Here is a 14,417-nt window from a genome sequence, read left to right on the forward strand (position 1 = left end):
CCGTTCCATCTGTACAGTAAATCTGAATGCAGTAAAGTTTTTGGACTTCTCAACCTTTCTGAATTGTCTTATTTTGCATCTTCTGCTAACAGTACAATGAGATTAAATCATTGGATGTTTAATCTGTTGCTGTATATGCATTCTACTTAAACAGACATCTCTTCCACAGATGATTGATGGTGAGGCCTTCCTTTTGCTGACTCAGGCTGACATTGTGAAGATCATGAGCGTAAAGCTTGGCCCAGCACTTAAAATCTACAATGCCATTCTTATGTTCAAAAATGCTGATGACACCTTAAAATGAACTAGCCAGGACAGCTTTTGACTTTCCTCCACACAGAAACTGCCAGACTCTTTTGTCTGTCTGTCTTGGATGAATTGAGACCTTCTTAACTGCTGCAGTTGTAAAATCCTGCCAACCTGCTCTCTGAGTCTTCATTTTTGTTTACATGCAAAACTCCTTCCTTTCTCCCTTCCTTCTTATCTCAACCTTTTTGAATTCTGTCCTGATAATGTTTAATTGAAAAATTCCAGGAATAACTTGCTTGATGTCAGAAATCCTGCTAAGTTCTCCTGTTGGTTATGATGGCACACAACATGGGTTTGAGATCAGATTTGCTACTGAATTTTAACCTGCTGTGGCTTTCACCTATCATCTCTGACTGCTTGAATTCTTACACTACAGTGTGTCTGGATTAGTATTTATTATTTTGCAATATATCCACTGCTTTGGATATACTGCTGCCATGTACAGTATTTGGAAGCAATTTTGAAATCAGATTTTTCTGGGCAAAAGTCAGTTTCTTAAATTATCAGAAATTTTTACTTTGGGCTATAGAAAACAAAATTAGCAAAGTAACAATATTAACACTTTACATTAAGTAAAAACATTCCTCTCAGTCAAAAAATAACTAATTGTTATGCAGAGCTAGCTAACGTTATCCTGTCATATTGGTTATGAGATAGATACATGAAATGAAGAAAAAATGTTGTGCAACGCTGTTTTCAGATTCTTTGATTGCATCAATTTTGTCCTATCAGTCTCTATTCAGTTCAACATGTGCCAAAATATTTATATTTTGTTGTTTCACAACATATTAGAAACTATTCTTATTTAAATCTTTTATAGTTTCACCTTAACAGTATACAGTGTGTTGCAAACGTTCAATTAATCAATAATTATGTTGCTAATTGCATAGAATTTTCCCTACATCCTCTTGATAATGACTAACATATGGCATTCTTTTGGGCCATTTATGCTGTGCTCACGAATGGACTTAAGAAGATAGGCAGGAGTTGTAATGCCAGTCTGCCTCCCATTTAGGCAATGGAAAAGATGGCCTGAGAAAGTAGAGTTTAAATTTCATCAAAATACAGTATATTAATTTATTGTTGTTGCATTTACTTTTGTGAAGAAGGTTAGAAAGCCATATGAATTTGCTATGTCAGATGACCAAATACCTTGGAACAGAGATGTAAAACTCGCAGCGTCATGATGGCATCACATGATATATGAGGATATTTTTCCCCTTTGCTAAACCAGGCATGGGTGTGGCACACATGTGACACATCCGGGCCGTGGGCCGTGAGTTTGACACCCCCATCTTGGAATTTTCCTGTGGGATTTCTTCTAATTTCAGTCAATTTGATGTGTTTGGGGATTTTTTTTTCCTTTCAATTTTTCATCTCTTGTATGAAGTGATCCTGGATAATAGAATCATTGAATTGATTATGATGGCTGAACTAAGGCTTTAGTGGCCAAAGTAAGATCTCTTATGTCTTCTTAGATCTAACTTGTAAAGTGATTGAGCTCCTTAAGAACACACTTTTTTCCATTTCTTTCCACTTCAGTTTATGAAGCAAGGATGACTTCCTTTAATCAACAGGCTTCATATTAACACGGTCTCCGAAATCTGTTTCTTAATTTCCACAGAAAATACCTATGAAAATGCAGCATTTTAACTTATGAAATACTTAAGATATCTTTGGCTTTTTTCTTTTAAGTATTAGCTACTTGCTCTTTGAAACAAATGTGTATCTTGATTTTCCTCTTTCCTAATAAGTGGTCTCCTAATATATATATTTTTTGCGTTCTCTATGAATATCATGTGTAGTTCCTAAGAGGTATGGGGCCAAGAAGAAAGAGGTTTTGCATTTCTTATCAAAGCCTTCTTAAAAAATGCCAACGGTGAATGTGCCAAACTCTTTCTATATCCAAAGAGATATAGTTTTATCCATTGCGGGTGGGGGGAATCCTAGAATACCCAGATGATTCTTGACAAAGGATGTGGACTTTAAAGTCCTGTTTTTTACATAATCATAAGTCTTGTTTGCTGTGCAATTACATAAGGCAGTCATTTGTAGGAAGTAAATCCTTCAAAGAAGAAAAAAGCAATTAGTCTGTTCTTAGTAACTTTTGTTAAATTTCTAAGTGCATTTCTCCTGAATTTGACAGTACAATACAACTTTAGGACTCTATAAGTGGCCTATTGAGAATGACAAAGGATTCATCATTAAACCTGAAACTGAGGAAAAGGATGCCATTTCAAAAATGCTTGGGTAATGCTAAGACCCTTTTTAATTGAGTTGGTACTACTATCATAGTCCTACTAAAAGTGCTGTTGTTGAAAGATGTAGGTACTCTAACTTTGCTTCAACAATTTTAGATTCCTATATTTGACTCAGTTGAAATTAGCGTGCTCTCTCCCTCCCTCTCTCTCTCTCCCCCTCTCTCTCTCAGCATATATATGCTTTTTATTAAGAATTTTAATTATAATAGTAAAATCTAATACTGAGATCTGTGGTTTGTAGATTCATTTTCAATAGCATCTCTGACTTGTCAAATAAAACATGTTCTTCGTCAGCCATTTCTTCCATAATATTTTCAGGACACAGCCTATCCATAAAAGCAAACATCACTATTGACTTCAGTGATACTAACGTCTGATTCCAATTTTCAAAAGTATGCTTCAGTATTTTTAATGTTGAAATGTTTTTCACCATTTTATACATCCCAGTTGATTCGTGGTTCATAAGGCTTGTTTATTTTCTCCTTTAATTAAAATCTTTAGTTCCCTTTTATGTCCAATTTTTAAAATTGTGTATTTTTATTTTGTCCTGCAAAGTCCAAACAAATCTATTTCCAGTGGGAATTATTCTTCATAATCAATTCCAAAATCTTGTTCCACATTTATCTGGAGCCTTAATCTGTTTATAATATTCTGGGATCAAAGTCTTATTTAGCTTTTTTGCTGTTTATTTCAACTTTTTAAAATTAAAATCTTAATTTTATGATTAATTTACTTTCATTAAGAATTGAAGGAATCACCTGGTTTTTTCAGACCTGTTAATCCAAATGTCGCTGATAGCGACATTTTAACAAGCAATTGCTTTTAACAAGTGATTTCTCATTTGTGACTTCATTGTGACTACTAAAGGAAGCTTTCAAAGTTAGGACTTTTAAAATGCACTAACTGATTACAAGCAAAATGGTTATTCCTGTCATCTCCCACTTCTAAAAGCCCACTGGAAACTGCTGTCCTGCAGTTTCTTCATGAGGAGCAACTGTTCAGAGCACATGTGGGCAATCTCCTGTCCTCTCCTTCTCCACAGAGGTTTTGAACAGCCCGTCTACTTACTGACTCTGATTTCACTGTGTCATCAGGCCTGCTTTTCATAGAGCTGTCTTTAAACTGCCATTCTTCCCCCTGAAGTCTAATTTTTTTTCAGCTGAAATCAGCTTCTGATGGATCTTACGTATATAAACAATTGCAGTATATGGTTAATGGTTTTTGGAACAAAACAATCTTCATCTTGTAGTTTGGATTCAGGGAAAAGGTCCTTAGATGTCAAACTCTGTATTTCCTCTTTGACATTCTGAAATATTTTTGTTTAATTAACAGGTGGTCGTGCTTTTCTTCATGAATGATTGTAGAGGAGAGAGAAAATGACTGTAATTGATAGGAAGGTGAGCACTATTAAGCAAGACAGGTAATATTATGGCATTCAGGATGCTGCCAGCATTGTAGAGAGTATCTTGGAGGATCTTTTGCTTCTGGTAAATGGATTTTTGTAACTAGTCATGTTAGCTGTGGAAGCAGTTTTGTGAATACACAAGTATATTTGAGTGATTTTGAGTGTATATATCACATTTCTCAAAATTCCAAATATATCGCCCAGTCCAAAAAGATTCCTCGCTTACGCTATAGATGTGAGCAAGGATTAGTTCTAAAAGATAGCAGATGTCAGTAAAAAAAAGTAGCTTGGCCTCACCAAGCAAGGCTCTTTGCTTTTGCCAAAGAGCAAGGTCAATGAAGACTCCTTCGAAAAATTTTGGAGAGCTTCTGCTACTCTGAATAGCTTGTACAGGTTGGTTTGATCACTGGTCTGGCATACTCTTTTCTTAAATAACATTCTCTTCATACTCTTTTCTTGAATAGCATTGGACAGTTGAATTTAGTTAGGCATCAAGAGATGTCCTCAGATTCAGATACTACCAAAGTGTCAGGCTAATTCTTAAAAACCTCATTCCAATAGACCATGTTTTCCTCGGCATCAGGCACCTTAGGAGTTATTTTGTCTCAAGCATCTTAATAATGGCTTCTGTTTTTTTTCCAAAGGAGCTTATGGCAGCTAAAATGTCTCCTGAGCTAAGTAACTCCGCAGCAACCTGAGATTCTATGATTGTTTGCTAACTGTGCTTCCATTGTAAGCTTTGGATCATATGTTCTAACATCAAGCATGACAATCAAGCAAACATCAGGCACAAGAGCCTGAGACCATCTTCCATATGTGTTGATGATAACAGTTTGACTGATTTCATTAGGAGGCTTCATAACGACCTTGTTTACTTATTTGTTATTTCATTGCTTTGCCACTGGTGGAATTATTTATTACAGTTCGATTTCTTTCTTTTTTTTGCTTATCAGGAAATAACAGGGATCAAATTACCTTAACTAATTACGTATATAATTGGACATGTACAAACACAAATTGCATCAATTTCCCAGCTAAATTATTGAGAAATTATAAATTAAAGAGAGAGCTGCTAAAACTTAATGGATTGATTTTATACCGCATGGTAATACAACACTCCAGTTAATGGCATAGAAGTAATAATAACAGGGAGTAGCACAGGTTCCAGAGGTAACTATAAATTCTTCGCTACATGGTGAATGTTTCAGCATATGTTGAAGTGATGGTATTACTTATCTGTAATTGTCAAAAATTACAGCATGTATGTGCCCTTGCAATTGTTTCACCCTATTTACAGTACATGTGGCAAGTATAGAAAGTTTACATTCAATCTACTGCTTTCTATCCAAATCAGTACTTGAGCTGTTCAGTTACAAAATTGGGCTATCAACCTTTCACGGTGCTTATTTACTCGTGTCTTTCCTTCTCAAGCTAGTGTGCAGGGACTTGACTCTATTCATAATTGTTATTCACTAGATGAGATGGGCCCAAAAATGCATTAACAACAGAAAAATGGGGCTTAAATGCCTTAAGTAAATGTTATCAGCCACAAAAAATTACTTTAAACACTCTAAAAATGTTTTGATAGATTGATAAATTGTGAGAAATGTATTACCTGTATAGAAAACTGATATAATCGGAAGCTGTTCTTAAGAGCAATTATCTTATTACTGCTTCCGCACTGACATTCCTTTATAGGTCTTTATCTGGATATCAGACACTTATCTTAAATATGAGGCAGCTAAGACTTATTTCGCATAGCAAAAATCATAATGATATTTACATTTCCACTAAAGCTTGATGAATCATAATGCATTAGAGTATACAGACTCCTGTTTTAACCATATGATTCGTTGGTTTCTTTAACCGAGTCATATAATATATGAATCCCAGATAGGGGACAAATATTTCTCCTGCAATTTACATTATTTCCATCCCTTCAATCCAGTCTTGGCCCTCTAACTTAAGCACTTTTAAAATGAGAAATCCAAATTCCAGTTGCAAAGTGAGTTTACTACTCTATCTAGGCTTATTTTGGGCTTGAGTGCAATGGAAAACAGAAATGTTTTTTTTAAAGTTTTTTACCTTCTTTCTCTCTCATGTTTCTTGGGCTGTTGAATGATTGTAAAGATGAGAGATGGAAATATCAGATAGGTGGCAGTCACTGTATGGCAAATCCTGCAAAGAAGTCCTTTATTTAAGGCAGTAGCCTTTATAATAGGCAAATATAATGTTGTTAGAAAAAAAAAAGTTCTCATAACTTTGAAGCTTTTTTGCACTTTCATTCATTTGCACTTGTTCGGTTTGTCTTTTGATATTTGCACTTTTGTGTTTTCATTAATGGAAATACTACAATTGTATCTAGTGCAGCTATTCTGGAACACTGTGTCCTGATTATGCAGAAGGTTAATCTAAAAGAAAAAAGCAAGATGTGATATGTTTTGTCAGTGTATTACAATAACAATAATTTATTATGTTATTGTTATTATGGAATTATTCAAATGATGTCGAATGGATGTTTTTGTTGTTCTGATTTTATGAATCATTTATTTAATAATGTATGTAAAATAAAATGAACAAAATGAATACAATGAATAGAATTATTACATGTTTAAAAGGGTAGATTTCAGCTTACTGGAGCAATAGAAGCACCTCTATGGGGGTGGTGCCACTATAGAACAGGCAGAGCTCCTGGGTCCAGTAAGCTGACAGTGATAGAAGGGACTCAAAGCATACCTTCCATGCCAGATCTGGTGGGGCAAGCTTAGCAATAGATACGTATGTTGCAAATGTGCTTGAGTTACTTGAAGTGAAATGTGATTGCGAGTTCATGCATTATGTCAGTGATGCCTAACTCTTTTCTCCTCGCGTGCCGAATCATGCGCATGCGTGCTATTGCATGTGTGCATGTCCACGCCCACAATGCAATGCGCTCCCCCGTGCATGTGCACGTGACCCATGCGCACATGTCCCCCCCCCCCTGCACGGCCTACTCGGCCTCCTGCACTCCCACTCTGTGGAGTGGGGGGGTAGTTTTTGCCTTCCCCAGGTTCTGGAGGTGTTCCTCGAGCCTCTGGGAGAGCGAAAACAGCCGCCCCCAAGCTCCGGAGGCTGGAAACAGGTCTGTTTCTGGATTTCTGAAACTTCCGGGAGTGCCATTTTTCGCTCTCCCCAGGCTCCAGAGGCTTTTCTCGAGCCTCCGGGAGGGTGAAAACATTCTCCCTGGGCTCCGGAGGCCCTCCCTGAAGCCTCCTGGCACCAAAAATGGACCGTGAGGGGGATGCATCACACACACCCATGCTCCCCCCACCCCGCCACCCACATGCGCGACAGACCCAAAAAGTAGCTGGCCGGCAGGAGGTGCACGTGCATGCGCTGTGAACCTGAGCTGGGCAACAGCTCGCATGCCCGCAGAGAGGACTCCAGTGGCACATGTTTCATAGGTTCACCATCACGGCAGTATGTCATCCTTCTTCAAGCGACCTCCAAATATGCTAGTCTGAAAAGATGGGAGTTTTGGTTGTAGAAAGAACACTTTGAGGTCATTAGATTGGGGGAGGCTGTAATGTTATGGTTTTTCAATTGCTATGTTCCCTCTTGGAGGCCAAAATGCTGAAGCTGTAACCGAGAATTAAGAACAGTAGTTACAAAGAGCCAGAAAGAACAAGAAAACAGGGAACATGTTCAGGATTTTTTCAGAGAAAGTTTTTTTTCCTAAACAAAACAAGATAAAAGAACAAAAATATAAGATACTCTTTTTTTCTTAAACTTTCTTACTCTGTGAATCTCTATATACACTCAAAGTGAAATCCTTGAACATTTGATGTTGACTACTATGCATTTGAAGACTTGTGGCAATTCCAAAGTTTGATCAGTTAACAAATTAAAGTACATAATACATAAATTTTATAGTTTTAGAATACCCTCTCTTTTTCACATGTCTTATGTTTTTGGAAACAATGCTTATTTCCATACTATTATTTTGTTACATTGTTTGCTTTTTCCTTTTGGAACTATAATCTAGAAATAAAAATAAATCCAAGGCTGGAGCGCTCCTGCACACTGAGTTTGTTCTGCCCTTGGTTGAAACTAAGCCTTCATTGCTTTCACTGAAGATAATTTACAGAATGAAAATCAACTTAAGAATTCCAGCAAGCAGTACTTTAAGGCCAAATATAAGTGTACTTGGGTTGAGAAAACCTCTAAAATGAGCCCAGATCAGTGGTGGGCTACGGATCCCTTTGCAACCGGTACGGTGCAATGGGGCCGGGCGTCCACCACATGCACACGTGCAGCGCGCATGCATACTTACCATCCATGAAACTCCAGCTGCTCGGCCAAGCATCGCACAGGCGCCGTACACTCCGTGCACATAAGCCCCGATCGGTAAGGAGACCAGGCGGACGGGTGGGCCCTCCGGAGCACCGTACTGGAACGGTACCTGGTGCTGCCAGCAGGCACCAGTACACCTGTACAGGGGCGTACCAGTCATATCCCACCACTGGCCCAGATGTGAAGCTCATTTTAATCAACTACCATTTCAGCCTAATCTACTTCACAGTGGTTTTAACAATAATGTGTGAGGGTTAGAAAGATTATATTCATACATAAATTAAATGGTGACAGCAGTTTGACTCTTCAGAGGCAGTACCAACATGCAGGTGTCTTAGACCGTTACGTTTTGACAGCCAGCCCCCATCAGACTATACAATCAGTCTGAGGATATCAGAATATTTGCATGCATGATAGCATTTTCAATATACATTTACAATCTAAAGCAGCAGTAATATTGGAAGAATTAATGTCAATGACTGCCTGAAAATCAGCTACTGAAAACATTTATTACTGCCAAAATGTGGCTTAACATGATTCCTAGAGGATCAGGTAATATGCTGCAGGCTTTCTTGTCAGTTAAAACACACCACTGTACTTTTATTCTTGAAATTATTATTAATCTAGGGATGATCAAATAATACATGTGATATCTGATCATCATATGATTTGAAATGACATAGCTTTAATCCAAGGACTATATCTGGTAAAGAAATGCTAAATGAAGTGTATATTATAAGTACTAGGTGGAATTAGACCTGCAAATAAAAAAAAAAAATCATGTTTCAGTTCTATTTGCACTTATTTTCATAGGCAATGTTAGAGCATAATAGAAGGATGGAAAGTTTACTGATGGATAACCAACCCCCAGTTACATTCAGTTTTAATTTACGACATTCTGATCCAGATGAAATTCTCAGGGTTTATTTGTGTTAATAATTCATCTCTCATTACTTGAGAATTGAATTGCTGATAACATGTATAAAGTGAAAATGAAGTGCTATTTACTTCTAACATGTATACTCTCACAAGCATGTACACACACACACATTCAAATCAAAAAGCATAGTAGAGAATTACAACCATATTTTCATATGATTTACTTATTAATCCCCATGAGATACTGTCAGGCTTCCTGATCTAAATTTGGTAGTAAATCATGAATCTGCCACATGATACCTTAACTTGATTTCTTTATTTCACTTGGTTAAAAACTTCCTTCAGTATTTCTTCAGACTTTATTGCCTACAAGAATGAAGTCATCTTGTCAAAGCAAAAGGAACAGGAGGGTACGGGAGAGATGAAAGGCCGGTAAGAAAATTTATCTAACCCACAGCTATAAATCAAACCTGGAAAGGGCAAAGAAATCTTGAGAACATAAATAATGGTCAGATCGTGACTTTTCCAAAAAGGAAGGAAGGAAGGAAGGAAGGAAGGAAGGAAGGAAGGAAGGAAGGAAGGAAGGAAGGAAGGAGGAAGGAAAACGTAGGTTTGAAACACCACCACCACCCCCAAAGTTATTTACTCGAAACAATTTTGGACAAAAGGAGAAAGCAGAGAAATGACAAAACCACTCAAATATAAACTTTAAATTTGGTTTTGGATTTGAAAAAGAAACCAAACACTTTGAAAGATTTATTCTGTTTGAACTTTTTCCAACTAATATATCTAAACTCCAAAAGAAAAGAAGCACTTCTTCTTACTGATAACTGATAATCTAATTCTGACTGTGCGGGAAGCTTTAATTAACCAACTGCTATAAATAAGAACTTTGAAAAGTAGGAGGTGAAGAGGAGTGCCAGAATCTGGCTGGTCGCAAGCTTGTTCCAAGTGATTTATTGTGAGCAGCTACAAGAGACTGGACCCGGTAAGGAAAAGAATAATAACAGAATAATAACGGAATCCAAACTGGGAAATACGAAGGAGTTGTTTTGTTTTGCTTTGCTTTGTTTTCTTCTTCCTTTTTTTTCGCTCGGCAAAAGAGTAAGATGGCCCCAGCTTCTCTTCCGGTTTGAATTTAAGGTGGATTTATATAACTAACTGCAATTTTGGATCTAGACATTAAGGTGGAACAAAAGACTAAGATGGCCACCATCATTTTCTCCCACAGCAATTGAAGCAGATAATCTTAAGGTGGAACAGAACTCTGAAATAAGAACTACTTGTGGCCCAGCCGCGGCTGGCTGAGCTGTTGGTGGACTCTGACAGCTCAGACCATTATGGGACTGCTCGGGAGGATGAGGAAGACTCTGGAGGGTGTTTGGAGTCAGAGCAGGAACTAGAGAAACCTGTTGGCCACCAGGTGGCATCTGAATCAGGGAGCAGTGAGAAGGAACTAAGGGAGGTTGTCCCTGATGTGTGTAGGTGTCGAATTGATAGGAGAAAGGAACAGCTGTGGAGAAGACGTCATAGAAGGAAGTAGGGACAGCTGGTTAAGGGTGTGGCCCCTCCCAAAGAGTTTATAAGTGGAGCGACGGGAGGGGAATCTTTACAGGAAACAACAGTCCATATTCGAGCCGTTGTGAAAGCCTTCTGTAAGTTATATCTTGTGTTCATGAAGATAACTTTCTAGGCTCCCAGCCAAGGGGTGGCTTTATCTATGTAATTAGTCGTGGCACACAGTCAAGCCTGGGTCTGCATATTCATTGGAATCACGGGACAGAACTGCATAACTGTATAATTAACTGTAACATTGGAACTGAACATCATGGAAAACTGGGAATTTGAAGAACTATGTGAAATTATAAAAAAATATACATAAATCAGTAAAATCAAGCCTAATTAGAATTTTGAATCTAGAGAAGCAGATAGCTATAGAAGAACTCAAAGAAGAAAGGGGCGAGACATTGAAGGGGTAGAAGCAGAGGAAAATAAAAAGCAGAACAAAAAACTCCTTTGGTCCCAGCAATGGTGTAGGGAAAATGGTGAAAAGGGGAGGTGTCCCAACAAAGGGGAAAAGAAAGCAGACAAAAGCGGTCTTGGATTCTGTTAGTGGTATAAGGAAAATTGAAGCAGGAGGTTATGCCCCAACAAATAGAAATATAAAATATTATTTTGATGGTGACCTGGGGAAATTTGAAGGGAGTGGATGTGTCAAAATAAAGAAAAGGGAGAAGACAGGAACAGAGAAGTGGGACAAAAGACTTACTAGGAAAAAACCAGATAACTAGAAACTACTATATGGGAAAATATAAAGTTAAGATAAGGGCTTTATTCCTAAATATGATAATAAAATGGAGTTGCTAATTGGTTGAATATGATAATGGAAAAATAACTAAATAAAAGTTAAAATATATGGAATATGGATAAATATGAAACTGATATGGGGAGTTTGTAAGGCAGAGGTTTGTGATTCACTTTTTAAAAGATAATTAAATTGAGTTGCAAATTGAGTAAATATGACAATAGAAGGACAACTAAGCATGGGTCAAAATTTATGAAACATGGACATATATAGAACCTCTAAGATGATGAACAAAGTGAGATGTTTACCGCTTCTTACTTTACATAATACATTAAGGGAAGTGTAACAAACATTGAACAATGAAGATTGCCATCTAGAGATAATTAAGGGTAATCTAATCCAAGGTATTGAAAAATTGAGAGGGGACATGAAATATATCTACAATGGGAAACTATTGGGATAAAAAGGCAGAATCACAAATTGGGGGCATGTAAGGATGTACAACTATATAAAGATAATGAAGAGAATAGCTGGGAATTGTAACCAGGTCTTCAGCTCGAATCAGAAAAAAAGAATGAAGTCATATAGGACAGTTGAATGTCCATTGCTATTGCAAAAATGTAGACACAGTATATTCTGAGGGTTTAAATTATGAGATTTCTTCCTTCTGCTCTTCCAAATTAATGGATACAGTACATAGCAAAATGTTTCTTAGTTATTTTTCAGAATAAACAATTGTTACATGTTTGTGTAATACACATATCTGGCCTGGAACTGCTGGCTTCACTTGCCCCAAGTCTTGCAAGTATTTGTAGTACACCTTGCATAGTACGTCTTGCAAGTAAGGAATTGAAAGAAGAGCAAATGACAATAGAATACAGATAACCTTTTACTAGTATTTGCAAATTCATTCTTAAACGTGGACTTGACATTTCTGTTCTATTCAAAAATCCCCTCATATTGTTCTGTTTTAGTTAAGCCATTTGTTTAGAACATTGAAGTACAGCATACTGTCAAAGTTTCCTCAAAATGTACATAGGTCTTTCTAGATATTGTGTAACCAGTAGCTATTTTTACCTGAGGCAGAAAGTATTTTTCTTTCTTTTTTACCTGAACTCAATTTTATCACAAACACATTATAAAGCTAGTTCAGCTTGCATAATTTATCATTGCTTATCAAGACAATAACGTATTTCTGCTTATAGTGTGTAGTACAGCCTTTATACCAGGGGTGTCCAAACTTGGAACTTTAAGACTTGTGGACTTCAACTCGCAGAGTTCCCCAGCCAGCAGAGCTGGCTGGGAAATTCTGGGAGTTGAAGTCCACAAGTCTTAAAGTTCCCAAGTTTGGACACCCCTGCTTTATACCAATCATGGTCTCAAAACCTATAACAGTGATGGCGAACCTATGGCACGCGTGCACAGGTGGTACGCGGAGCCAGTTGTCAGGGCACGCGAGGCGCTGCCCTGTCAGCTGGCCAGCACACATGTGCGTGTTGGCCAGCTGAGTTCACCCTTTTTTAAAGCCATTTTTCACCCTCCCCAGGCTCCAGAGGGCGTCCGGGGGGTCGGGGGAGGCTGTTTTTGCCCTCCCCAGGCTCCTATAAAGCCTCTGGAGCCTGGGGAGGGCGAAAAAAGCATGTAAAAATGGGAGGTCGCGCAGGGGGGGGGTCACACATTGCATTATGGGTGCGGCACACCTGCACACAACCCCCTTGCGCTCCCCCCACTTATGGCACGCGAGCAAAAAAAGGTTCGCCATCGCTGACCTATAATATTAGACCAGTATTTCTAAACTTGGCAATTTTCAATTTGTGTGGATTTCAATTCCAGGCCAGGGAATTCTGAACTTTCACACATCTGAAAGTTGCCAAGATTGAGAAACATTGCTCTAGACTGCCATTATGTGGCATTTAAAAAGAAGCACATATCTTAATAGCTCAGCTTCATGATATGAATTGCTTCTAGAAAACAAACTTTCCATAAATATTTTTCATTTCCCCAGGAAATAAAATGAGTTGTCCTGTAATCTTACAGTGAGAACAGCTATCCTCCTCCATCACCATTATCTTCAATTTTCATCCCCTTCAGAGCCAATAGCAGGGTAATAATTGACTTCCCAGCATAAGCCACTCCTCATACTCTCCTGACCTTCAGACTAATTTATAAAAACAAAAACATGACGAAAGGAGGACACAACCAGAGCACAATAGTTAGATGGAATTATTTTGCTTTTAGAAAGCAAAGCACAGAGAAACCAGCCTTCTGGCAGTATCTCCATAAGCAGGTAAGGTTTGGATTTATCTCTATTTCATATTTATGTATTTTGGAGGAAGATCTAAGAAAGTAATAGGTCTGGAAAAACTAATTCTAAAATCATGGAAAGCAGTTACTTAGAACTGAGCTGCTTGAATTCAGATTGTAATTCTGATAACTGTTCCACAATTTAATAAACTGGTTTTAGATCTCAAGAGAGTTATATTCTGCTATGCAGTTTAATGCTGTTTCCAGCATTAGGCATCAAAATATACTGTTGCAGCATTTACATTAAAAAAAAGGAACAAAAGTTATGGACAATTCAATAGTGTAACAAATGGAAAACAAGAGTCCTCACTTAGTAAGCGCAATTGGGACCAGCAACTATGTCACTAATGGATGCACTTGTCAAGTGAAGCAACCTATGACCGTGCCTGACTTGTGACATCAGTTATGTTGTAGTCATTAAGCAAATCAGCAGTGCGCTAGTGATAGTTGAGTGCGATTTCACATGATTGCAGTTTGGGACTTCCTGCTGGCTTCCCGTTGACTTTGCTTATCAAAAGCTGGCTGTGAAATTTGCAAATAATGATCATGTGAACGCAGAATGCTGCAATTGTGGTAAATACATATCAGTGGCCAAGTGATGATGGGTATGCTGCAATGACTT

At 37.8% G+C, this 14,417-nt stretch overlaps 2 protein-coding genes across 4 annotated transcripts in view; both read left to right on the forward strand.

The window, feature by feature from the left end:
* The window catches only part of L3MBTL1 (L3MBTL histone methyl-lysine binding protein 1), a 47,581-nt gene extending 41,537 nt beyond the window's left edge, over positions 1 to 6,044 (forward strand). For both annotated transcript variants that reach the window (XM_081949357.1, XM_081949358.1), the window contains exon 22: positions 170 to 6,044. In XM_081949357.1, the coding sequence (XP_081805483.1) occupies positions 170 to 304 (135 nt within the window). In that variant the 3' untranslated portion in view covers positions 305 to 6,044. The remainder of the gene's footprint in view (positions 1 to 169) is intronic.
* A 7,594-nt stretch (positions 6,045 to 13,638) lies between these two features.
* The window catches only part of SGK2 (serum/glucocorticoid regulated kinase 2), a 50,457-nt gene continuing 49,678 nt past the window's right edge, over positions 13,639 to 14,417 (forward strand). Inside the window, exon 1 of one of the 2 annotated variants that reach the window (XM_081946997.1) lies at positions 13,639 to 13,778. The gene's annotated coding sequence lies outside the window, so the exon portion shown is untranslated. The remainder of the gene's footprint in view (positions 13,779 to 14,417) is intronic. The other variant, XM_081946994.1, reaches the window with a different exon arrangement.

Source organism: Natrix helvetica, assembly GCF_964273705.1.
Source record: "Natrix helvetica genome assembly, chromosome: 3".
Classification (NCBI taxonomy): Eukaryota; Metazoa; Chordata; class Lepidosauria; order Squamata; family Natricidae; genus Natrix; species Natrix helvetica.